General features: G+C 44.6%; 2 protein-coding genes and 1 long non-coding RNA gene across 4 annotated transcripts in view; all 3 read right to left on the bottom strand.

The window, feature by feature from the left end:
* Nucleotides 1–4,891: 4,891 nt before the first annotated feature.
* On the bottom strand, nt 4,892–12,217 carry LOC115124982 (extracellular calcium-sensing receptor-like). Its single transcript, XM_029654487.2, has 10 exons — nt 11,687–12,217; nt 10,181–10,389; nt 9,925–10,028; nt 9,443–9,622; nt 8,425–9,156; nt 6,513–6,722; nt 6,316–6,439; nt 5,943–6,136; nt 5,567–5,848; nt 4,892–5,470 (listed from the first exon to the last, which is right to left on the bottom strand). Exons 1-10 carry the CDS (start codon nt 11,929–11,931, stop codon nt 5,048–5,050), a joined length of 2,703 nt encoding a protein of 900 aa, XP_029510347.2. The 5' UTR covers nt 11,932–12,217; the 3' UTR covers nt 4,892–5,047.
* A 538-nt stretch (nt 12,218–12,755) lies between these two features.
* Nucleotides 12,756–13,578, bottom strand: LOC135559706 (uncharacterized). 2 transcript variants are annotated; one of them, XR_010458557.1, is made up of 2 exons: nt 13,406–13,578; nt 12,756–13,343 (listed from the first exon to the last, which is right to left on the bottom strand). It is a non-coding gene; the product is annotated as an uncharacterized LOC135559706 (long non-coding RNA). The 2 variants fall into 2 exon arrangements; XR_010458556.1 differs by having other exon boundaries at nt 12,756–13,322.
* A 2,773-nt stretch (nt 13,579–16,351) lies between these two features.
* The window catches only part of LOC115126773 (1-phosphatidylinositol 4,5-bisphosphate phosphodiesterase eta-1-like), a 76,123-nt gene continuing 67,200 nt past the window's right edge, over nt 16,352–25,274 (bottom strand). Inside the window, 3 exon segments of the mRNA XM_065000568.1 lie at nt 16,352–18,813; nt 18,816–19,643; nt 20,531–20,969. Coding sequence (XP_064856640.1) covers nt 16,592–18,813; nt 18,816–19,643; nt 20,531–20,969 — 3,489 coding nt within the window. The 3' untranslated portion in view covers nt 16,352–16,591.

Raw genomic sequence — 25,274 nt, 5'->3', positions numbered from 1 at the left:
GTGACAATTCCAAGACATTTAAATGTTTAAACCACTCGAGTGTTGCTTTAGCAGTATGCTTCGGGTCATTGTCCTGCTGGAAGTTGAACCTCCGTCCCAGTCTCAAATCTCTGGAAGACTGAAACAGGTTTCCCTCAAGAATTTCCCTGTATTTACTGTAGCTCCCTCCATCATTCCTTCGATTCTGACCAATTTCCCAGTTCCTGCCGATGAAAAACATTTCAACAGCATGATGCTGCCACCACCATGCTTCACTGTGGGGATGGTTTTCTCGGAGTAATGAGAGGTGTTGGGTTTGCGCCAGACAGAGCGTTTTCCTTAACCTCTTGCCTCTATTCGGGACGCTTGCGTCCCAACTAGAGCTCTGGAAATGCAAATGCGCTACGCTAAATGCTAATAGTATTAGTTAAAACTCAAACGTTCATTAAAATACACATGCAGGGTATTGAATTAAAGCTACACTCGTTGTGAATCCAGGCAACGAGTCAGATTTTTAAAATGCTTTTCGGCGAAAGCATGAGAAGCTATTATCTGATAGCATGTAACAATACACTACAACACAAAAGACCCGCAGGGGACGTAAACAAAATAATTAGCATTTCGGCGTTACACAAACCGCACAATAAAATAGAAAACATTCATTACCTTTGACCATCTTCTTTGTTGGCACTCCTAGATGTCCCATAATCACTATTGGGTCTTTTTTCCGATTAAATCGGTCCATATATAGCCTAGATCAACGGAAAAAATTTGAAGATCATCAAAGGTAAGTGATTCATTTTATCTCTATTTCTGACTTGTGTAACTCTTCTACTTGGCTGGTTACTGTTTGTAATGAATTGTCTGCTGGGCGATGTTCTCAAATAATCGTAAGGTATGCTTTCGCCATAAAGCATTTTTGAAATCTGACACCGTGGTTGGATTCACAAGAAGTTCATCTTTAAACCAATGTAAAATAGGTTGTATCTTTTCTGAATTTCTATAATGAGTATTTACGTATTTGAATTTGGCGCTCTGCAATCTCACTGGATGATGGCCAGGTGGGGCGCGTCCCACATACCCTAGAGAGGTTTTAATTAATGCCCTCCTTGCCTGGTCCGTGAGTTTTGGTGGGCGGCTCTCTCTTGGCAGGTTTGTTGTGGTATCATATTCTTTCCATTTTTTTAATAATGGATTTAATGGTGCTCCGTGGGATGTTCAGAGTTTGGGATATTTTATTTCAAACCCAACCCTGATCTGTACTTCTCCACAACTTTGCCCCTGACCTGTTTGGAGAGCTCCTTGGTCTTCATAGTGCCACTTGCTTGGTGGTACCCCTTGCTTAGTGGTTTTGCAGACTCTGGGACCTTTCAGAGTTTATTTTTACCTTTATTTTGTGTATGTCCATTACATGAAATCCAAATAAATATATATTTAAATTACAGGTTGTAATGCAACAAAATAGGAAAAACGCCAAGGGGGATGTATACTTTTGCAAGGCACTGTACACACACAGGTAGAGACGGAAACTTTGCTAACGGTTTCCTTATGTTTATTGTTTTCTTTGTCAAGGTCCCCTGACTATATACTATCTTTCTCAATATCCACTCCCTTTCTTACCTCCTTCCCTACATCTCCCCATCTCTCCCTCCTTCCTTCCATCCCTCCATCCCCCTCATCTGGTCAGCTGGGAGCGTTCAGGCTGTGGTCGACTAATCAGCCCTCGCAGGAACAGAGTTTACACGGGACGAGAATACAATATTCTGTAACTTTGAGTCACAAAAGGTCATTTGAAAAGTGAAATAACATATTTCACTACTGCAAAAGCTAAAGTGTAAAACATTGGAGAGCAAATATGGGCATATAAAAGTTTGCTATTCCCTCTCACCGTCGCCCTTATAGCCCCTCCCGCCCCCAATCAGTGTGCAGTGAGAGCGGTCTCCCAGGCACCCATGTAGCCCGCCCCCAATCAGTGTGCAGTGAGAGCGGTCTCCCAGGCACCCATGTAGCCCGCCCCCAATCAGTGTGCAGTGAGAGCCGCCTCCCAGGCACCCATGTAGCCCCCCCCCCACCAGTGTGCAGTGAGAGCTGTCTCCCAGGCACCCATGTAGCCCCCCACCAGTGTGCAGTGAGAGCTGTCTCCCAGGCACCCATGTAGCCCGCCCCCCACCAGTGTGCAGTGAGAGCTGTCTCCCAGGCACCCATGTAACCTACGTCAGCTCTCCTGGGAAGTACGCAGGCGCTGTGGAAATATTTGCCATCTTAGCTTCCAGCTTTGGCCTCCTGGTGGCGCTGTTCGGCCTAAAGTGTTACATCAATCTGCTGAGGCCAGAGAGGAACACCAAGAAGGCTCTGATGGTCCGGGCCACAACTAATACATAGGGAGAATTTCCTTTCAATTCCTTTATTCTTCGAGTCCTCTCTCCTCGCCTTCTTTTCAAAACCCATTGGATGAGAAGGTCATTGGGCCGGGGCATCTGACCCTCTCATCCAATGGATTTGAGAAGGAGAGTGAGGAGAGAGGACACAAGTAATCAAGGAAATTAAATTGAGATTCTCACAATGGCTTATGTAATACCATACCAATAGTCTACAGTGGAATCCTCTCCTTGTCTCCTTTAGCTGACAAGGTGCAAATCTGTCGTTCTGCCCCTGAACAAGGCAGTTAACCCACTGTTCCTAGGTCGTCATTGTAAAATAATAATTAGTTCTTAAATAAAGGTTAAATCAAATTAAAATAAAGCAAACAAGCTAGTTCTAAACCATGTCTTTCTATCTCTCCAGAAGAGTCATGAGGGGAAGAGTCTTCCTCAGGTCAACTCAGACAGTCACATGACAGACAGTGATATCTGGGTGCCTGACCACCTGACCCCGTCCCGGGTGTGTCTTCCTAACGACCAGCCTGTCCTCGTCATCATCCAGCCTGGAGAGTCTGCTCTGTACGCGCTGGAGACCATCTGCAAGGTAACTAGTGATAGTAATAGTCTACAGTGGAATCCTCTCCTTGTCTCCTTTAGCTGACAAGGTAAAGATCCTTCTGCCCCTGAACAAGGCAGTTAACACACTGTCATTGTAAATAAGAATTTGTTCTTAACTGACTTGCCAAGTTAAATAAAGGTTAAAATAAAAATAAAAGTTCCTCTCTCCACTGATCTGAAATATGACCACTAGGTGGAAGTATTATACCTGCTAGGTATTTTCTTGTCACTCTTTCAACATAAATAAAGGATAATAGACAAGTATAGTAACAGAGTATGAGGGTCTCAAATTGTTTTAAGTAGCTCTTTTTCCTTCTCCAACATTCTATTTCTTTCACGCCAAGATAGTTTCCACTTCTGTCAGAAAAGGAAAGAAGAACCTTTTATGTTTTGAGTTTGATGACTAGAAAGATATTTCATTTTTTATTTTGTCAGTGTGTAGTGATCTACTATTGATTATAATTATGTTCTGTGATTAAATATTCATCAGATTAATACATGATTAAGTTATTTGGGCTGTTAAGTAGGCTTTTGATTTCATCTGTATACGTGTGTGGCTTTAATCTTCATTATCCCTGATGAGTGGATCCCTGATGAGTGGATCCCTGATGAGTGGATTTCTGCATACACTTTTTTTTTAATCAATCAATTAATTAAAGAATGAAACAGCATAACATTCCTGCTCCCTCTAAAGGGTTCTGCTTCCATATTCATTCATCCATGAATTAATTATTCATCAAAGTCAACATTTTTTATTAAATAAAACATTCTGACTTCAAAGGAGCTGCTTGAATGTGTTTTTATTGAACCTTAGCAAAGATTTATGTCATTAAAAACAGTCTCATACGGGAAGAGAATTACACACTTCATAAAATGTGAAAGGAATTAACATTTTTATTAACGTACGTAATTTAAATGGCTTGGTGTGTGTTTTCAGAACTGGCTTTCAGGTGAGAAATGGAATTCATTAAAGTCTATCGATGATGGTTTGTGAAAGTTTGGCTTGGTGTGTGTTTTCAGAACTGGCTTTCAGGTGAGAAATGGAATTAAAGATGATGGTTTGTGAAAGTTTGTGTCCATCAACTTGTTTAGGTTTTGTCTGAAAAGTTTGTGGGTTTTATACAATGTCTTTATTTGTTCTGTTTAACCATATACATGTGATTTAACTAAACACATTGAAGACTTTACTATATTATAAACTGCTTGGTTCGAGCCCTGAATGCTGATTGGCCGAAAGCCGTGGTATATCAGACCGTATACCACGGGTATGACAAAAATGTATTTTTACTGCTCTAATTACATTGGTAATTATAATAGCAATAAGGCACCTCGGGTGTTTGTGTCATATGGCTAATATACAAAGGCTAATGGTTGTGTCCAGGCACTCCACGTTGTGTTGTGCATAAGAACAGCCCTTAACCGTGGAATATTGGCCATATACCACACCCTCTCGGTCCTGATTGTTTAATTATATAATGTGTTTCTTGGTGGTTTCTAATTGGACATCATGTGTTCCTTGGTGGTTTCTAATTGGACATCATGTGTTTCTTGGTGGTTTCTAATTGGACATCATGTGTTTCTTGGTGGTTTCTAATTGGACATCATGTGTTTCTTGGTGGTTTCTAATTGGACATCATGTGTTTCTTGGTGGTTTTAATTGGACATCATGTGTTTCTTGGTTTTCTAATTGGACATCATGTGTTTCTTGGTGGTTTCTAATTGGACATCATGTGTTTCTTGGTGGTTTCTAATTGGACATCATGTGTTTCTTGGTGGTTTCTAATTGGACATCATGTGTTTCTTGGTGGTTTCTAATTGGACATCATGTGTTTCTTGGTGGTTTCTAATTGGACATCATGTGTTTCTTGGTGGTTTCTAATTGGACATCATGTGTTTCTTGGTTTCTAATTGGTTTGTTTCTTGGTGGTTTCTAATTGGACATCATGTGTTTCTTGGTGGTTTCTAATTGGACATCATGTGTTTCTTGGTGGTTTCTAATTGGACATCATGTGTTTCTGGGTGGTTTCTATTTGGACATCATGTGTTTCTGGGTGGTTTCTAATTGGACATCATGTGTTTCTGGGTGGTTTCTATTTGGACATCATGTGTTTCTTGGTGTTTCTCTCTGGTCTCAGGAGGATGATGAAACACTTTGGAGCAAACAGACAGAACAGCAGCCCAAAGCTGGATGCTAAGATGGCGAATATCTCCACCGCATCTGCATACATCCCAGGAGAGCTGACGTAGGCAGGGACGAAGGAGATCCATACAGCACAGAAGATCAGCATGCTGAAGGTGATAAACTTGGCCTCGTTGAAGTTGTCAGGGAGTTTCCTGGCCAGGAAGGCTAAGAGGAGACAGAGAGAGGCCAGCAAGCCTATGTAGCCCAGCACCAGAGAGAAGCCGGCCACAGAGCCCATCTCACATTCCAGGATGACCTTAGACCCCTTGAGGCCTAGGTCACGGTAAGGCAGGGGAGGACTTATCGACAACCACACGGCGCAGATGATCACCTGCGTTTACAAACTCATCTTTACTCATCTTATACAGTAAAATACTGATTCATTCAGTTAGGTGACTTGAAGTTATTTTAATGTTAAAGCGCTCACCTGAACACTGGTAAAGAGGAAGACACTCCCTCTCTGCTGAACGGGTCCAAACCACCTCATCAGCTGCCCAGCACCGGGCCTGGCTGAGCGGAACGCAGCCAGAACCACGATGGTCTTGACAAGGAGGCAGGAGAGACAGAGCACAAAGATGACCCCAAACGCCGCCTGGCGGATCTGACACGCCCACACCGAGGGACGCCCAATGAACACCAACGAACACAGGAAGCAGAGCTTGAGTGACAGGAGAAGCAGGAAACTCAGCTCTGAGTTGTTGGCCCGCACCTGGATTGAGAAGAATGGTTAGACACACATGATACCATAGAAGAGTTCTCCATTTTATCCCGTACCCGATGTAACACTGTATCAAAGCTCTTACCAGAGGGGTGTGGCGGTGGTACACAAAGAGCATAAACACAGCCGCTGTTGCCACAGCGCCGCACACGGCAACAGTGGTCAGAGTGACGCCCATGGTGTCGTTGAAGGAGAGGAACTCGAGCTGACGAGGGATGCAGGCCGTCCGATTGCCGTTGGACCAGAACTCCAGAGGACAACGGTCACATTGTAGAGAGCCTGGGAGATTGAACAAGTTACAATGACAATTGAAAAGCATAAATTACTTATTCAGTCTAATTAAGTCTTAATTAAAGTAGAATATTTTATTCGAGAGAGATCAGGTCAATAACGGCTAATTAAGAACGCCCTTTCATTGTTTAAAATGATATTCTACCCCAACATCACAGTTCACTGACCTGTGGTGTTGCTGACCTCTCCCTCAGCACAGGAGATGCAGTCGAAGCAGCAGACAGGCTCCCCTTTCCTCCTGGCTACACGAGTGCCTGGGGAACAGCTGTCACTGCACACTGACACAGGCACCTGTACACGCCACGAAATGAATTTCAATTGAACAAAACCTTTCAGTTCGTGTTTTAAAAATGGTCTTTCTTACCATATTAGATCCTGCGTTCCACTGGATGGCTGATTGGTCGATGAGGATATTGGACCCTTCTACTCGGCCAATCGTGACAAGTTTGAGCAACCCCTGGGGCGTGGCCTGCCAGTTCACAAGGTCGTAGACAGCAGGGACATCCGCGCCCCGGAAGTAAAACGGCTCCCCAAGTGGAGTGGTGAAGTTAACCTGGTTCAGGTGCTGCAACAGCTTGGAGGAGAGGAGAGACAAATCAAATCAAATCAAATGTTATTTGTCACATACACATGGTTAGCAGATGTTAATGGTCACATGGTTAGCAGATGTTAATGGTCACATGGTTAGCAGATGTTAATGGTCACATACACATGGTTAGCAGATGTTAATGGTCACATGGTTAGCAGATGTTAATGGTCACATACACATGGTTAGCAGATGTTAATGGTCACGTACACATGGTTAGCAGATGTTAATGGTCACATGGTTAGCAGATGTTAATGGTCACATGGTTAGCAGATGTTAATGGTCACATGGTTAGCAGATGTTAATGGTCACATACACATGGTTGTTAATGGTCAGATGTTAATGGTCACATACACATGGTTAGCAGATGTTAATGCGAGTGTAGCGAAATGCTTGTGCTTCTAGTTCCGACAATGCAGTAATAACCAACAAGTAATCTAACTAACAATTCCAAAACTACTGTCTTATACACAGTGTAAGGGGATAAAGAATATGAACATAAAGATATATGAATGAGTGATGGTACAGAGCAGCATAGGCAAGATACAGTAGATGGTATCGAGTACAGTATATACATATGAGATGAGTATGTAAACAAAGTGGCATAGTTAAAGTGGCTAGTGATACATGTATTACATAAGGATGCAGTAGATGATATAGAGTACAGTATATACGTATGCATATGAGATGAATAATGTAGGGTAAGTAACATTATATTAGGTAGCATTGTTTAAAGTGGCTAGTGATATATTTTACATCATTTCCCATCAATTCCCATTATTAAAGTGGCTGGAGTTGAGTCAGTGTGTTGGCAGCAGCCACTCAATGTTAGTGGTGGCTGTTTAACAGTCTGATGGCCTTGAGATAGAAGCTGTTTTTCAGTCTTTCGGTCCCAGCTTTGATGCACCTGTACTGACCTCGCCTTCTGGATGACACTGTTAATATGATGTAATAACTAAACACCAGGGTAGGGTAGGTTACTTTCTAAATGTAATCTGTTACAGTTACATGTCCAAAAATTGTAATCAGTAATGTAACTTGTGGATTACCCAAACTCTGTAACGTAATCTGATTTACTTTCTCCTTAGATTGAGGAATAAAGCCCCCACTTTTAATCCATAGGCTGTGATCCGCAAGATGTAGCTGTTGCAAGAGTGCATTTTTCACAGGATGTCCCACTGGTTTCAAATGATGATTGATCAGGCATCTTAAACTACTTGAATTCAACCATTGTCAGGTTCAAATACACATTTGGATTTGTGATCAGCCATCCACAACAACCACAATCCGTAAAGCGCAAACAGCTAAATGAGAGAGCAGCAGTGTGATTCACATCAATGCACTACGTAAATATCAGTAATAAGTGACTTCATTTAAATTTACGACTTGTTTTTCCATGCTGGATTGAACGTTATTGAGAAACCAGAGAAGTTTTTTTCAGCCAACATCATTTATGAATTTAAAAGTAATCTTCAAGGTAATTGTCTAGTTTATCAAAAGTACCTGTAATCTGATTACAATATTTTTGCTGGTAACGGACATGTGTATCAAATTACATTTAATCCATTACTCCCCAACCTTGCTCGAAACATATCCCCATAGCAACTATTAAGTTGACATGAATATTTAATTATATTAATTAGCATTTGCATAAGCAATTCTACTGAACATGCAATAGATGTGTGTGTACCTCTGCTGGGCTGATCTTGTGAGGAGGGGAGCAGGTGAAGCTGTTACCCCAGGAAGGGCTGTCTTTCTGGGGGCAGGACAGCAGGCTGTGGAGGGCGTGGGCTGCAGCATACACAGCCAGATACACATTATAGGTTACTCTCAGCTGAGAGGTGTCTGTGAAAGGGCTCTGCACCATCTCCAGAGTCTCTGCCCCACTGCAGGAGGCCAGGCGTATACGGGAGGAACTGGAGGTGGGAGGAGGGGGATGTGGTAGTGACTCCGAGGGGGTTGGAGGAAGGGGAGAGGGGAGCAGAGACGTGTCGTGTCCATGTGCTGCTCCAGGGCTACACCCAAACTCCGTTTCCCAGAGTTCCTTCAACAGGACGTCTCCGGGGCGACGAGAGGGGTGGAGACTTCGAAGGTGGGCTTCAAAGCCAGGCATAGGTGCACTACGGATAGCCACACCCAATACACCCCGAGAGACGTTAAAGAGGGCGGGGTTCCGTAGCAGTTGTCCGCTGGTGCTCCATGCCTCACTGGCCAGAAACTGCCTGTCCGTCACGTTTCTCCTCCCCAGCTCCAGGAGTAACGCCCCTATGTCAGTGTACCAGAGGAAGACCAGGATGACCCGTGCTGTCGAGGCCTGGACCGTGTCTGCTGCTCGTTCCACATCCCTCACCAGGTTCGCCCGGTTGAGGGTCTCAAAGAACGCCAGGCAGACCCCCGTCCCCCGAACCGCCGCCTCAAACACCTGGGGATCAAATATGAAGCACAGGGAGCGAGACAAATAATCAAAATACTGATGTAGAAGTTACAAATAAAATAGAGCGGGATGCAGTATTAGAAATACCATCAAATTTCTTGCAATTTTTTAGTATGTAAATTCTACAATTTGACCAAGAATTAATAAAGTCAAAAGTCAAAGTTACTATAAAGAAACATATAATTAACTAAATAATAATAAATAAATCAACAGACAAGTGTCTTCAATAAAGAAGAGCAGCAACCAACAACAAAATGAAAAGTTAAAGATAGACCTGTATGGCCTGACGACCGTAGTCGTTGTCTGCAGCGATAGCCCCGACCCAGGTCCATCCCAAGAGCCTGGTGAGCCGGGCCATGGTGAGGGCTTGGTAGACATCACTGGGGATGGTCCTGAAGAAGTTAGGGAACTCATGTCTGTCACTTAGACAGCCACAGCTGGCCTGGTAACTGATCTGAGGACAACACCATTAAATCAATCATTTCTCACTAAATACTAGACCAGCTGAATTATAATTCATTAAAGCATAATGGCAATCTTTCTAGGTATGTATTTCCTGGTTGTAGAGAGAGACTGAGGGCATTTCAACACAATAACATCAATGAAGTATTAAATACCCTCTTAAAATGTCTCAGTAAATACTAGACAATCTGAAATATGATGAATTAAGCAATATGGTAATGTTTCTAGCCACAGTATGTCCTGGTTGTGTAGAGAGAGAGAGAGAGAGAGAGAGAGAGAGAGAGAGAGACTGACCACAGGCACAGAGAGGGGCCCCAGGGTCCTGGCCAGGATGATGGCCTGAGTGGACGATGCATCACCAATGACCAGAGGAACGTGGGAGTCGCTTGATGGCCATGCTGGACAGGATACACATAACATTTTAACATGATTCTATAATCAGAACGACATGATAGCATACATGAGCTATTTGCTATTCATTTAGTGTAGGATCTTCACAATATTAATGGCAAATCCTTTTCAATAGATATTCATTTTAGGTTCAAATCACATTTGAGGTTAGAAAGCTCTGTAGATTCACATCTAAGGCTCCCCCCTGACACCAAGGCCAGTGCCCCTCGCAAGCTCCAGGGGTGCTGACCACAGCTGTCCAGGACACGGTAGCCCAGCCGGACTCCCGGCAGCAGGAAGGGGTTACGGTTAATCTCATCCACTGCAAACACCAGTGCGTGCACCCATCTCAACGGTTCCTCCTGGAAACTGAGAACAGGGATGTGAGATGAGAAGGTAAACATGAGAGATAGAAAGACAGGGCGAAAGAGAGAGAGAGAGAGAGAGAGAGAGAGAGAGAGAGGGAGAGAGGGGGAGAGAGAGGGAGAGAGAGAGAGAGAGAGAGAGAGAGAGAGGAGAGAGAGAGAGAGAGAGAGAGAGGGAGGGGGAGAGAGAGGGAGAGAGAGGGAGAGAGAGAGAGAGAGAGAGAGGAGAGAGAGAGAGAGAGAGAGAGAGAGAGAGGGAGAGAGAGGGAGGGGGAGAGAGAGGGAGAGAGAGGGAGAGAGAGAGAGAGAGAGAGAGAGAGAGAGAGAGAGAGAGAGAGAGAGAGAGAGGGAGAGAGAGAGATGACAGAGCAAAATTCAACATGTGTAAATGAGCATGGTGTAACCTTGTAATCAGATTAATGTGATTGATCATGAGGAGAAACAACATTCAACCTTAATAAACAGCACTAAGAAAAACTGATTTAATGTTGAACATCAATCTTATCCGTCTAAACTGAGAATCAAGTTGACAACGGAAAAATACCACACTCTATAACATCAAGATTATTTAAGTGTTTTGCATTTTCAAGAAATATGCCTTCTCTCATTATACTCAGATAGAGAGAGAACTGTGCTAAACATCTGAGGAGAAAACAATGGCACTTTAAGCAAATAAGTTAGACAAAAAAACAAAGATCATTATTAAATGTTAATTGTTTTTGCAGACAATTTGTTAACATCAGATTTTAAATTGATTGCAAAAATGATGAACATTTCATTTTTGACGTGATTACGATTCTGTGTAAAAACAAAAGCAAAAGGAACTTTTTCCATTTCAGTACCGTGAAACGGGACGCAGTGGAAGGACAAAACACCTTCTGAAGAGAACAACATTCAGATCAAATCATTACACGAAAGAAAAAAAAGTGTTCTACTAGGGTAGCCTAGTGGTTAGAGCGTTGGACTAGTAACCGGAAGGTTGCAAGTTCAAACCCCCGAGCTGACAAGGTACAAATCTGTCGTTCTGCCCCTGAACAGGCAGTTAACCCACTGTTCCCAGGCCGTCATTGAAAATAAGAATTTGTTCTTAACTGACTTGCCTAGTTAAATAAAGGTTATATTCAAATGAAGGAAAAGTACCCCTGCTAAAAAGAAATGCTGTTACAAAATAAAATAAATAAAAAAGGACTCATCAAAAGAATAAACAAAGATAGAATTTCACATCCTTTGAAAAGAAAGTCACAAGAAAAGGTCAAAGTGCGATTAAAAAAAAGAGAACAGAAATAACCAAAGGAACTTACTTGACACAGGACTGCAGGTTAGGGTGTTGGCTGAAGCTCAGGTCTGGAGCAGGGGGGAGGTTATGTATAGGGAAGACAGCCCCGATCACCACATCACCTTCCTGGGATAGACCAAGGTCATCCAGACCGACCGAATGGTCCCACCGTGAACACACAGTTGCCTGAGCCATCGCTACCCCAACCCTGACCAGCCAGGGCAGTAGCAGGGGAATGGCCTGTGTCAGCCAGGTGAACCAGGGGGACATGGGAAAGCTCCTCTGGACACACAGGCAGGCAGGAAGTTGACCAGACCAGACCAAAACCACCCCCAATGCCGTTTCTATATACTGGTAAAAACATGAAACGCTACAGCACAGTGATATTGATCAAACGTACAGATGAGTTACAAGAGTGTGAAGATTATGATCATAAATCCTCCGTGTCTGAACATCCAGCCTGTTAACTGACTTCCTCCCTGCTAAGATCAGCCTAAGTGGTTCTCTGCTGTTTGGGCAGTCAACAACAAGTCTCTATCTCCTAGCATTGGGTCTGACAGCAGCCTTCCCTGATCTGGCCCAGTGGAGGGTAAGGGAGGTTATTTATAATGACCAGAGATCATAGAGAATACATGGAGTCAACAAGATGACACACTGAGAACCTAAATCGCAGGCCTCCTGAGTGTTGCTGTTAGTGGCAACAGCTTGACACAGAAAGATAAGTAAGGGAGACAGGGGGACTTGTTATTTTGAACAATATGTTTTTTGAGGATTTAGATGGTCGCAGGTGTGCTATTTCTCATCTCCATTACTGCTAATTTCACAAGAAATTACATCCTATTATCTACCCATTAGCCACACACAGCAAGATACAATAACACAGAGGGAGGGGGGGGGGCTGTGTGTGTGAGTGTGTTGTGTGTACATACCATGGCAAGGGCACTTGTATACCTCAGTAGTTGCAACCTTGTTAAACAATTAAAAGAGTGTGAGAGAGACCGCTGGAGAGAAAGATTGTGGAATATAAAGACTAAGAGAGAAGAGAATACACAATCAAGATAGAAAATAGAGGACAAACAGACACAATTGCCGTGTAAAAAAAGTTTCAGAATTTTATTCCATCGGTAGGAAAATGCTCACATGAATCTTCTGAGGGACCATAAACAAAGAAAAAACAATGTGTTTAACACTGAAAAGAAGAATAAAATCACGCAGCCTGATCCAGCCCAAAGGCCTCATCTACCTAGTCCACTGTGTTTCTGTTCATGGAAACATGTGACTGAAAGAAAAAATGTAATAACCAGACCTATAGTAATAACCAGACCTATAGTAATAACCAGACCTATAGTAATAACCAGACCTATAGTAATAACCAGACCTATAGTAGTAATAACCAGACCTATAGTAATAACCAGACCTATAGTAATAACCCAGACCTATAGTAATAACCAGACCTATAGTAATAACCAGACCTATAGTAATAACCAGACCTATAGTAGTAATAACCAGACCTATAGTAGTAATAACCAGACCTATAGTAATAACCAGACCTATAGTAATAACCAGACCTATAGTAATAACCAGACCTATAGTAATAACCAGACCTATAGTAATAACCAGACCTATAGTAATAACCAGACCTATAGTAGTAATAACCAGACCTATAGTAGTAATAACCAGACCTATAGTAATAACCAGTAATAACCAGACCTATAGTAATAACCAGACCTAGTAATAACCAGACCTATAGTAATAACCAGACCTATAGTAGTAATAACCAGACCTATAGTAATAACCAGACCTATAGTAATAACCAGACCTATAGTAATAACCAGACCTATAGTAGTAATAACCAGACCTATAGTAATAACCAGACCTATAGTAATAACCAGACCTATAGTAATAACCAGACCTATAGTAATAACCAGACCTATAGTAATAACCAGACCTATAGTAATAACCAGACCTATAGTAATAACCAGACCTATAGTAATAACCAGACCTATAGTAATAACCAGACCTATAGTAATAACCAGACCTATAGTAATAACCAGACCTATAGTAATAACCAGACCTATAGTAATAACCAGACCTATAGTAATAACCAGACCTATAGTAATAACCAGACCTATAGTAATAACCAGACCTAAGTAATAACCAGACCTATAGTAATAACCAGACCTATAGTAGACCTAATAACCAGACCTATAGTAATAACCAGACCTATAGTAATAACCAGACCTATAGTAATAACCAGACCTATAGTAATAACCAGACCTATAGTAATAACCAGACCTAGTAATAACCAGAATAACCAGACCTATAGTAATAACCAGACCTATAGTAATAACCAGACCTATAGTAATAACCAGACCTATAGTAATAACCAGACCTATAGTAATAACCAGACCTATAGTAATAACCAGACCTATAGTAATAACCAGACCTAAGTAACCAGACCTATAGTAATAACCAGACCTATAGTAATAACCAGACCTATAGTAATAACCAGACCTATAGTAATAACCAGACCTATAGTAATAACCAGACCTATAGTAATAACCAGACCTATAGTAATAACCAGACCTATAGTAATAACCAGACCTATAGTAATAACCAGACCTATAGTAATAACCAGACCTATAGTAATAACCAGACCTATAGTAATAACCAGACCTATAGTAATAACCAGACCTATAGTAATAACCAGACCTAGACCTAGTAATAACCAGACCTATAGTAATAACCAGACCTATAGTAATAACCAGACCTATAGTAATAACCAGACCTATAGTAATAACCAGACCTATAATAACCAGACCTATAGTAATAACCAGACCTATAGTAATAACCAGACCTATAGTAATAACCAGACCTATAGTAATAACCAGACCTATAGTAGTAATAACCAGACCTATAGTAATAACCAGACCTATAGTAATAACCAGACCTATAGTAATAACCAGACCTATAGTAATAACCAGACCTATAGTAGTAATAACCAGACCTATAGTAATAACCAGACCTATAGTAGTAATAACCAGACCTATAGTAATAACCAGACCTATAGTAATAACCAGACCTATAGTAATAACCAGAAACCCCCCAACATGTTTTTTTCCCTTCTTTCTTTTTGTTGCAGTCTGTATTAAAGTAATTATAAAAAAAAATAAAAGCATTTAAACTCAAAAAAGTATCTGATAGTGTTTAAAATCGTAGAAAGCGAGAAGTCCGAGCAAGTCAAGTCTATGTACTGTATTGTACTAATTATGTATTGTATTGTACAGTCTATGTACTGCATTGTACTGTCTATGTACTATATTTTACTGTCTATGTACTGTATTTTACTGTCTATGTACTATATTTTACTGTCTATGTACTGTATTTTACTGTCTATGTACTATATTTTACTGTCTATGTACTGTATTTTACTGTCTATGTACTATATTTTACTGTCTATGTACTGTATTGTACTGTATTGCACATTTTATGTATACTGTATGTACTGTATTGTTCTGTCAATGTACTGTATTGTACTGTATTATACTGCATTGTACTGTATAGTACTGTATTGTATAGTATAGGTACTGTATTGTACTGTAGTGTATTGTCTATGTACCCTATTGCACAGTCTATGTACTGTAATGTACTGTATTGTACTGCATTGTACTGTCTATGTATTGTATTGTACTGTATGGTACTGTCTATGTACTGTATTGTACTGTCTATGTACTGTCTATGCACGGTCTATGTACTGTATTGTACTGTCTATGTACTGTCTATGCACATGTACTGTATTGTACTGTATTGTACTGTATTGTACTGTCTATGTATTGTATTGTACTGTATTGTACTGTATTGTACTGTCTATGTATTGTATTGTACTGTATTGTACTGTCTACATACTGTATGGTACTGTCTATGTACTGTATGGTACTGTCTATGTACTGTCTACATACTGTATGGTACTGTCTATGTACTGTCTACATACTGTATGGTACTGTCTATGTACTGTCTACATACTGTATGGTACTGTCTATGTACTGTCTACATACTGTATGGTACTGTCTACATACTGTATGGTACTGTCTATGTACTGTCTATGTACTGTCTACATACTGTATGGTACTGTCTATGTACTGTCTACATACTGTATGGTACTGTCTATGTACTGTCTACATACTGTATGGTACTGTCTATGTACTGTATTTCATCCAATCCCACTATTACTTGTTCTGTACAAAGACAGTAGTGCACTGTGATGTCTACAGATCGATGCATAGTCATGCTGGACATGTCCACGTTTAACATGCAGAAAACAGCTGTACCGTCAACTAAATAACACCACCGTCCATTGAAAACAAATGTACAGTAGAATATTTACAAACAACACACTGAGAGGACAAAGGAAGACTTGAGGAAGCTCTCTGATGAAACAGATCACGCTCTTTAAAAGTGCCTCACACTGGTTGAATCAACGTTGTTTACACGTCATTTCAACTAAATGACGTTGAACCAACGTGGAAGAGACGGTGAATTGACGTCTGTGCCCAGCGGGCCTCTGATAAGACAACACTTCCCTTCAGAGGTTTTGGAAAGTTTCCAATTTTTTGCTTCGTTGTATGTAGGTGGAGTTAGCTTGAACAGGAAGTAGAATTACAGGAACACTCAGGACAGGAAACAGGTACAATCAAAGTAGGAAGTGGTTTACAGTCTGTTCCAAATTACATTTACAGAACATTCTGATCAGGACATTTTTACATTCACAGACAAAATGTCAGACCCAATCAGGTAGTTAACTTCATACCTGTATTACTGGACAGACCAACCAGGATATATATTTTAGTTTTTTCTCGGTTATAAGCAGGAAGCTGATTTTCTGTGTTCTGGAAGTACATTATGCATCATTCCTGATAACCAGGAAGTGGGTTCAGAGTCTGAGCAGGAAGTAGACTTCCGGTTCTGATCTTATACAGGAGTCTGTGGGCAGCAGAGAGTCATCATGATAATGATCACCATAGTGATCTCCGTATCCGTACCCCAGTGTGTTGCATGCCCCCTCAGGCAGCCCCCTGTCCTCCAGCTGGTCCAGGTAGCCCGCTATGTAAGAGCCTGTGGAGTGTCTGTTAGCTGGGGGGTTCTGACCTGCTGCTACTTTAGTACGCAGCACTACCCCTCCCACGCTGGAGGGGGCGCTCATGTCCCGGGACTTCAGAGCCTCCTGCTGCCTCTCTCGAGCGCGGTTGTTGATGTGACGCACACGGCTCTGGCTCCGAGAGGAAAGGCGGCGGGAGAGGAGCGGGGGGGAGTCCTCCTGGGCATCAGGGACAAAGTTTGAGGGGGGGCAGGGGCGTGTTGGGGGAATGAAGGGTTTGAGGGGTAACTGAGGTAACTGGGGCAGCTGGGGAGACTGGAGTCTGTCCCGGTCTCTGTCATCCCCCTCCAGGGTGACTAGTTTGCGGAGCTGCTCAGTGAGGGGGTCTGCAGACTGCAGGCGTTGGGACAGACCTCCCAGGCCCCTCATCCTCCTCCGCTCCTTCATACAGGGGGTGATAAAGCTGCGGCTGATGATGTTGTACTTGCTGTGGAAGTTGCAGGAGATGTCCTCTGATGTCAGGTCACCCAGAGACTTGGACTTGCAGGGGCTGGGGGCTGTGGGTGGTCTGGGGATAGGTAGAGGAGGGGCAAGGGTTGGGCCCGAGAGGGGCAGCGGAGGGGGGCCAGAACGGGGTTGGAACTGGGGCTGGGTGTGTGATTGGGGTCGGGGTTGGGTGTGTGATTGGGGTTGGGCCTGGGGTAGAGGCTGGGTATTTGATTGGGGCTGGGGTTGCAGATGGGTGTAGGGGGATGCCGAGGCAGCGGAGGGCCTGAAGCAGTTGTAGTCTAGATGGCTGTAGGCCACATCACAGTCTGAGATAGGGGAGTAAAGGCCTCGGTCTCTTGGGAAGCTAACATACCTTGAACCAGACATACTAGACAGACCAGTCAGACACTCAGAGGAGGAAAACCCATTCTGGAAGCAGGTTGATGCTTCACACTGATCCTGACCTTCCCCTGTCCCACCCTGGTAGCCCCTGGTCTGGTCCTGGGTGTGCCCATCCTGGCAGCCCCTGGTCTGGTCCTGGGTGTGCCCATCCTGGTAGCCCCTGGTCTTTAGCTGGGTGTGCCCATCCTGGTAGCCCCTGGTCTGTAGTTGGGTGTGCCCATCCTGGTAGCCCCTGGTCTGGTCCTGGGTGTGCCCATCCTGGTAGCCCCTGGTCTGGTCCTGGGTGTGCCCATCCTGGTAGCCCCTGGTGTGCCCACCCTGGTAGCCCCTGGTCTGTGGCTGGGTGTGCCCACCCTGGTAGCCCCTGGTCTGGGCCTGGGTGGGTCCACTGTAGCTGTGCTGCTGGGTGTAGGCTCTGGTAATGTCTCTGCTGTTCTCAAAGGAGAGCTCAGTCCTGCTGTGGGTGGAGGGGTGGCTGTTCAGGCGGAGGGCGCTGGGGTTGGGTGGCCTTTCGAAGAGGGGGGGCTGGGTTTGAGGGGTTATTGATGGGGTGTTGCGAGGGGAGGTCTGGTGTGAGGATTGTACGAGGGGGGAAGGACACTGGGAGAGTTGGGGTTCGTACCGGTGAGAGGGGATTAGTTGGTTAAACTGGGGAGCAGCGTATTGTTTGGTTGGGCTGGTAGCGACCCAGGTGCAGTTGTGTCTCGGTAAAGTGAGGGTAATCTCCAGTGGATCCTCGTCCACGTTAATCTCCACCTCCATCAGGTGACTTCCTGCTGAGTCCTGGCACAACAGCAACCTGTCAGACACTGTGCTGTTGACAGATGGGCACCTGTAACCCCATGACGACCCCCACTCCCCCCCTGACCCCAGCTCTGTAGGATCACTGACACCCCCATAGCCCTGTCCTGGCTCGTCCACTTCCACTACACCCCTACGTGAGCCCACCCAGCTGTCCTCTGCCCCCAGGCGAGGAGGCACCTTGGTTGGGGATGGCTCCAGGCTGCCCATGGGTGTGCTCTCCTCAGAGTCAGCCTGGATGTTGCCTACGGTGTGCTCCCTCAGGTTGTAGACAGAGACTGGAGACAAGACCTCCTCATCCAGGATGGTATAGACCTCCTCCAGCTCCGTGGTCTCAGGACTGGAGAAGAGAAGGGGGGCAGGGGGTCTGCGTGGGAGGTCTTGGGGTGGGGTGGGAGTAGGTTGTGGTTTGCTTGGTTAGGGGTCTGGCTTGCCTTTCGAGGAGTGATAGTTCCGTTTGTTGCCTTGCGTGGGGAGGTGGTGGTCTGTGGGTCTTTATATGGGGTGGTACAGTCCACGGTGACCTTATAGGGTGTGCTGGAGTCCTGGACAGTGGGATGGAACAGACAGGACATGACACTGAGGACGTGGGGGTCAGAGTTCGTTGTGAGGTCATTCTGGTCAGCGGTGAGGTCAAACTGGCCAATCAGAGCAGAGATCGAGCCGCAGCTGGTGTCGTTGCCGAGGGATACGGCATCAATGAGTCGCGAGATGGTGCTGTCCTGCCGGGAGACGGGGCTCTGAAGATCGGACCGATCCACGTTGAGTGGGGAGAGGGGGGGCACAGAGGAAGAGGGGACAGAGGAAGAAGAAGAGGAGGAAGGTGCTGGCGTGTTTGTTGTACTATGTAATGTTGTCTCTGGTCTGCTCTCAGTAGGTACGTGTAAACAGTTGCTCTCTGTCTTTGTTGACCTGCTTAGGTAACACAACGTCCTTTGGCGAGAGGAAATGCCCTCAGCTTTGATGGGTGGGTTGACTCTGTCCTTTAATTGCTCTCTGGAGTCACCATCTACACTTCCTCCTCCTTGGCCAATGACCAGGTAGGAGGTCTCGTCTAATTGGTCAAGCTCTGTGGTCCTATCCCGCGTGTTGTTGTGATTGGTGGAAGGGATGGGCACACTGTGTTCAAGGGAGGCGGATGATTCGATGAGGAGTTCCACAGAGTGGGACCTGGGCCGATCAAAGGGGGAGGTTCCTATGTAAAACAGACAAGTCAGACAGTCAGTAGATGTTCAAACACTTTCACAGACGTACGTAGAACACCAAGCCAACCAACAACCAACCGACACATTCCGTCCAACACGAGCCAATAGCAACACAGAGACGAATGGAATGTACCACCAAATACGACTGTGAGAGGGGTGTTGGAAAATGAGGCTGTGCAGGTAACAGAAGGAACATCCATTTTTGGGGGGAAACATCCATTTCGGAAGAGATGGTCAAATGGGATCAATTTTGTCAGTAAAAAAAAAAGGAGAATTCTGATTTTTAAATAGTACTTTTACAAAGTTACATCAGTGGGATGATGTAATACTGGGATGTTTTAGGATGAGGCAACCTTAGGAGGTGTCTTGGTTTACCTGGCGGGATATCCTAGTCAGTTCTCTACTACAGAGAAGCACCACAGAGTGAAGAAGGAACAGAAAAGGCATGTTAAAGTATTGAGGAACAATAGATTGCCTGGATTTGTCAATTTAAACAGATTTTTCTTCTTCTATGTTTTTGGAAAAAAGGACAAGTTAGAAACAAGACAACAGTTGACATTTCCACATAAGAAATTCCACACATTCCACATCAATGAGAGTGCAACACAACCAATGACCACTTCAACTCGAAGCATGATGTCACATGTAGCAACCAAACCAGACAAGACTAGTTGCTCTGCTTTTACAGGTAAACCAGGATCATGTATTGCTCTGAGAAATAGGTAACATGATGCTGTAACCTCATTCAAACAGAGAAAAACACTGTTGTTTCTTCTTAGATATCTATTTTAACATATTACTTGTTACAGAACATATTGTTTTTTATTATCATGGTTGATGTAAGAGTGTGTGAGGTCTCAAGAGGAGGTCTACCCACCGATGAGTGTGTCTGCACCCAGGTCAGTCTGCTCCTGGTCGGGGGAGCAGAGGGAGAGCTGTCCCTGCAGTAGCCTCTCCAGAGGCATGGAGATGGGTCTGTGGGAGAGGGGGGCGTGAGGTGGGGGGCTTCTCTCCACCATTACCCTCTCTCTGTCCCTTTCACTGTCCTTGGACCCCTCCCAGACCCTCCCAGACCCTTCCCCGGCCCCCACTCTGTCCTTGCCGTCTGATGTGGAGGCCTTGCGGTCTGATATGGAGGTGGAGGACTCAGCGAGCTTCATCTTGGATTTCTTGCGTCGGTTGGTGGGGGCGCTGGCGGTGCGTCGGAGGAGGAGGTCGCTGATGGAGCGTTTCCTGAGGGCCGAACCACAGCTGGTGTCTACTGACGACTTAGAGGACCTGTTGAACAAACCTCTGATGCCTCGCAGCTGACGACCCTGGTGGATGGAGAGAGGGAAGGGCAAAGGGGAGGGGGAGAGAGGGATAGGGAGACCGGGAAGGGGAGAGAAGGACATGGAGATAGATAGGGAGAGAGAGGGAGGGGAGAGAGAGGGAGGGGGAAAGGGAGGGGGAGAGAAGGACATGGAGAGAGATAGGGAGAGAGAGGGAGGGAGAGAGAGGGATATGGAGACAGGGAGGGGAGAGAGATAGGGAGAGAGATATAGGGAGGGGAGATAGGGAGGGAGAGAGAGGGAGGGGGCAAAAGGGAGTGGGAGAGAGGGATAGGGAGACAGGGAAGGGGAGAGAGGTATAGGGAGACAGGGAAGGGAGAGAAGGTCATGGAGAGAGATAGGGAGAGAGAGTGAGGGGAGATAGGGAGGGAGAGAGAGGGAGGGGGCAAAAGGGAGTGGGAGAGAGGGATAGGGAGACCGGGAAGAGGAGAGAAGGACATGGAGATAGATAGGGAGAGAGAGGGATAGGGAGACCGGGAAGAGGAGAGAAGGACATGGAGATAGATAGGGAGAGAGAGGGATAGGGAGACAGGGAAGGGGAGAGAGGTATAGGGAGACAGGAAAGGGGAGAGAAGGTCATGGAGAGAGATAGGGAGAGAGAGTGAGGGGAGATAGGGAGGGAAGAGAGAGGGAGGGGAGATAGGGAGGGGAGAGAGAGGAAGTATGAAGAGATAAGGGAGAGAGAGAGAAATTGTGTTCAGCTTTTTGCATGAAAATATGAATTGCATGATGCGAGGGAGAATGTTAAATAACATTTGCCATGCTTTTCAAGCACAGTATTCCAACCACAATGCACACAATATAGACTGAAAACACAGTAACACACTTCACTTTTCACAAAACAAAATGTTTTCAGCAAATCAACACAAATTCTTTACATTCATTCAAATGAATTCAAATGAATTGCAGAGCTGGCATTTCCCCTTCCCCCCAGGTTAATAACAGGCAGAACACATGGGGAGAATCTCAATTGCATTTCCTTGATTCCTTGCATCATCGCTCCTCGTCTCCTTCTCAAAATCCATTGGACGAGAACGTCAAGAGGTCCTTGCCCTCTGACCTTCTCATCCAATCGGTCTTAAGAAGGAGGCGAGGAGAGAGGATGTGGGGAATCAAGATAATACAATTGAGAATTTCCCATGGGTAAAAATGTCACATGTCATGACAAAGACATCCCAATAGATGGCACTAGAGCATCCCAGTAACCACAGTCTAACAAGCCTCTCCCTTCGCAATGCATTCTTCTTTATTTAACTGGGCAAGCCAGTTAAGAACAAATTCTTATTTACAATGACTGCCTACCCCAGCCAAACCTGGACGACGCTGGGCCAATCGTGCGCCGCCCTATGGGACTCCCAATCACGGCCAGACGTGATGCAGCCTGGATTCAAACCAGGGACTGCAGTGAAACCTCTTGCACTGAGATGCAGAGCCTTAGACTACTGCACCACTCTGCAATCTTTGCACATATTCCCTCTTTGGACAATTATCGGTGTTGTTAGTAACGCCATGAGCTCGGATTTTTATTAACCAAATCATTACTGACAGAAAATGCTTTGAAAATCACCTAAAAATGTAACACATTCACAAAAATACAAATCTAAAAAGAATACCAATCTTAGATGTTGTAAACATCCAGAAATAATCTGAAACCATATACACTTCACCACACCCACACACATTAGAAACCATGCAGATGCCATGCAGCACACAGAATCTACCCAGGATACCTTGTTGGCTCCTAGAAAGTGCATTATGGTAAAGCTGGGGTTCAGGACTAGTGGACTCCACTGGAAAGGAAGAATGTACCAGCTTAGCTTGGGAGAGTTGTATGGATGATAATTAACTGTCAAATATATATGTATATGTAGAAGCTGAAACTGATGATTCCCCTTCAGACCAATACTTCTCTATAGGGTCAGAATAGCAGTAACCTGGTCCTAGATCTGATCTTACTAGCCTGGTCCCAGATCTGACCTCACTAGCCTGGTCCCAGATCTGATCTCACTAGCCTGGTCCCAGATCTGATCTCACTAGCCTGGTCCCAGTTCTGATCTCACTAGCCTGGTCCCAGATCTGATCTCACTAGCCTGATCTCACTAACCTGGTCACAGATCTGATGTCACTAGCCTGATCTCACTAGCCTGGTCCTACATCTGATCTCACTAGCCTGATCTAACTAACCTGGTCCCAGATCTGATCTCACTAGCCTGGACCCAGCTCTGATCTCAGTAGCCCTGGTCCAAGATCTGATCTCAATAACCTGGTCCCAGATCTGATCTCACTAACCTGGTCCCAGATCTGATCTCACTAGCCTGATCTCACTAGCCTGGTCCCAGATCTGATCTCACTAGCCTGGACCCAGCTCTGATCTCACTAGCCCTGGTCCCAGATCTGATCTCACTAGCCTGGACCCAGCTCTGATCTCACTAACCTGGTCCCAGATCTGATCTCACTAGCCTGGACCCAGCTCTGATCTCACTAACCTGGTCCCAGATCTGATCTCACTAGCCTGGACCCAGCTCTGATCTCACTAGCCCTGGTCCCAGATCTGATCTCAATAACCTGGTCCCAGATCTGATCTCACTAACCTGGTCCCAGATCTGATCTCACTAGCTCTGGTCCCAGATCTGATCTCACTAGCCTGGTCCCAGATCTGATCTCACTAGCCTGGTCCCAGATCTGACCTCACTAGCCTGGTCCCAGATCTGATCTCACTAGCCTGGTCCCAGATCTGTTTGTGCTTTGCCTACTCCGTTGGCATTGTCAAGCCAAAATAGTTGTCTAGAGACCATAAACAGACTGACCCCCAGGCAATAGTAAAGAGACCAGAAACAGACTGGTAACCAGGCTATATTAAAGAGACCAGAACTAGACTGGCACCCAGGCTATAGTAAAGAGACCAGAAACAGAATGGTAACCAGGCTATATTAAAGAGTCCAGAAACAGGCTGGCGCCCAGGCTATATTAGAGAGACCAGAAATAGACTGGCACCCAGGCTAAATTAGAGAGACCAGAAACAGGCTGGCACCCAGGCTATATTAAAGAGACCAGAAACAGGCTGGACTAGACTATATTAAAGAGACCAGAAACAGGCTGGACTAGACTATATTAAAGAGACCAGAAACAGGCTGGCACCCAGGCTATATTAAAGAGACCAGAAACAGGCTGGACTAGACTATATTAAAGAGACCAGAAACAGGTTGGCACCCAGGCTATATTAAAGAGACCAGAAACAGGCTGGACTAGACTATATTAAAGAGACCAGAAACAGGCTGGACTAGACTATATTAAAGAGACCAGAAACAGGCTGGACTAGACTATATTAAAGAGACCAGAAACATACTGGACCAGACTATATTAAAGAGACCAGAAACAGGCTGGACTAGACTATATTAAAGAGACCAGAAACAGGCTGGACTAGACTATATTAAAGAGACCAGAAACAGGCTGGACTAGACTATATTAAAGAGACCTGAAACAGGCTGGACCAGACTATATTAGAGAGACGAGAAACAGGCTGGCGCCCAGGCTATATTAAAGAGACCAGAATAAGGCTGGACTAGACTATATTAAGGAGACCAGAAACAGGCTGGACTAGACTATATTAAAGAGACCAGAAACAGGCTGGCGCCCAGGCTATATTAAAGAGACCAGAAACAGACTGGTACCCAGGCTATATTAAAGAGACCAGAAACAGGCTGGACTAGACTATATTAAAGAGACCAGAAACAGGCTGGACTAGGCTATATTAAAGAGACCAGAAACAGGCTGGCAGACTATATTAACCCTGAAACAGGCTGGACTAGACTATAAAAGAGACCAGAAACAGGCTGGACCGGACTATATTAAAGAGACCAGAAACAGGCTGGACTAGACTATATTAAAGAGACCAGAAACAGGCTGGACTATATTAAAGACAGGCTGGACCAGACTATATTAGAGAGATTTGAAACAGGCTATATTAAAGAGACCAGAAACAGGCTGGACTAGACTATATTAAAGAGACCAGAAACAGGCTGGACTAGACTATATTAAAGAGACCAGAAACAGGCTGGCACCCAGGCTATATTAAGGAGACCAGAAACATGCTGGCGCCCAGGCTACATTAAAGAGACCAGAAACAGACTAGTACCCAGGCTATATTAAAGAGACCAGAAACAGGCTGGACTAGACTATATTAAAGAGACCAGAAACAGGCTGGACTAGATTATATTAAAGAGACCAGAAACAGGCTGGCACTATATTAAGAGACTATACATTAAAGAGACCAGAAACAGACTAGTACCC

Source organism: Oncorhynchus nerka, linkage group LG14, assembly GCF_034236695.1.
Source record: "Oncorhynchus nerka isolate Pitt River linkage group LG14, Oner_Uvic_2.0, whole genome shotgun sequence".
Lineage (NCBI taxonomy): Eukaryota > Metazoa > Chordata > Actinopteri > Salmoniformes > Salmonidae > Oncorhynchus > Oncorhynchus nerka.
This window is presented reverse-complemented; position numbering and strand designations above follow the sequence as displayed.

What these genes read in the sequence shown, in the direction of transcription:
- LOC115124982 (XM_029654487.2), bottom strand. Translation starts at nt 11,931, where the DNA reads ATGTCCCCCTGGTTCACCTGGCTGACACAGGCCATTCCCCTGCTACTG. An exon ending in ACGGTCGTCAGGCCATACAG is followed by an intron (nt 9,157 to 9,442) that starts GTCTATCTTTAA and finishes TTTGATCCCCAG; the next exon opens with GTGTTTGAGGCGGCGGTTCG. An exon ending in GGAACGCAGGATCTAATATG is followed by an intron (nt 6,440 to 6,512) that starts GTAAGAAAGACC and finishes TGGCGTGTACAG; the next exon opens with GTGCCTGTGTCAGTGTGCAG.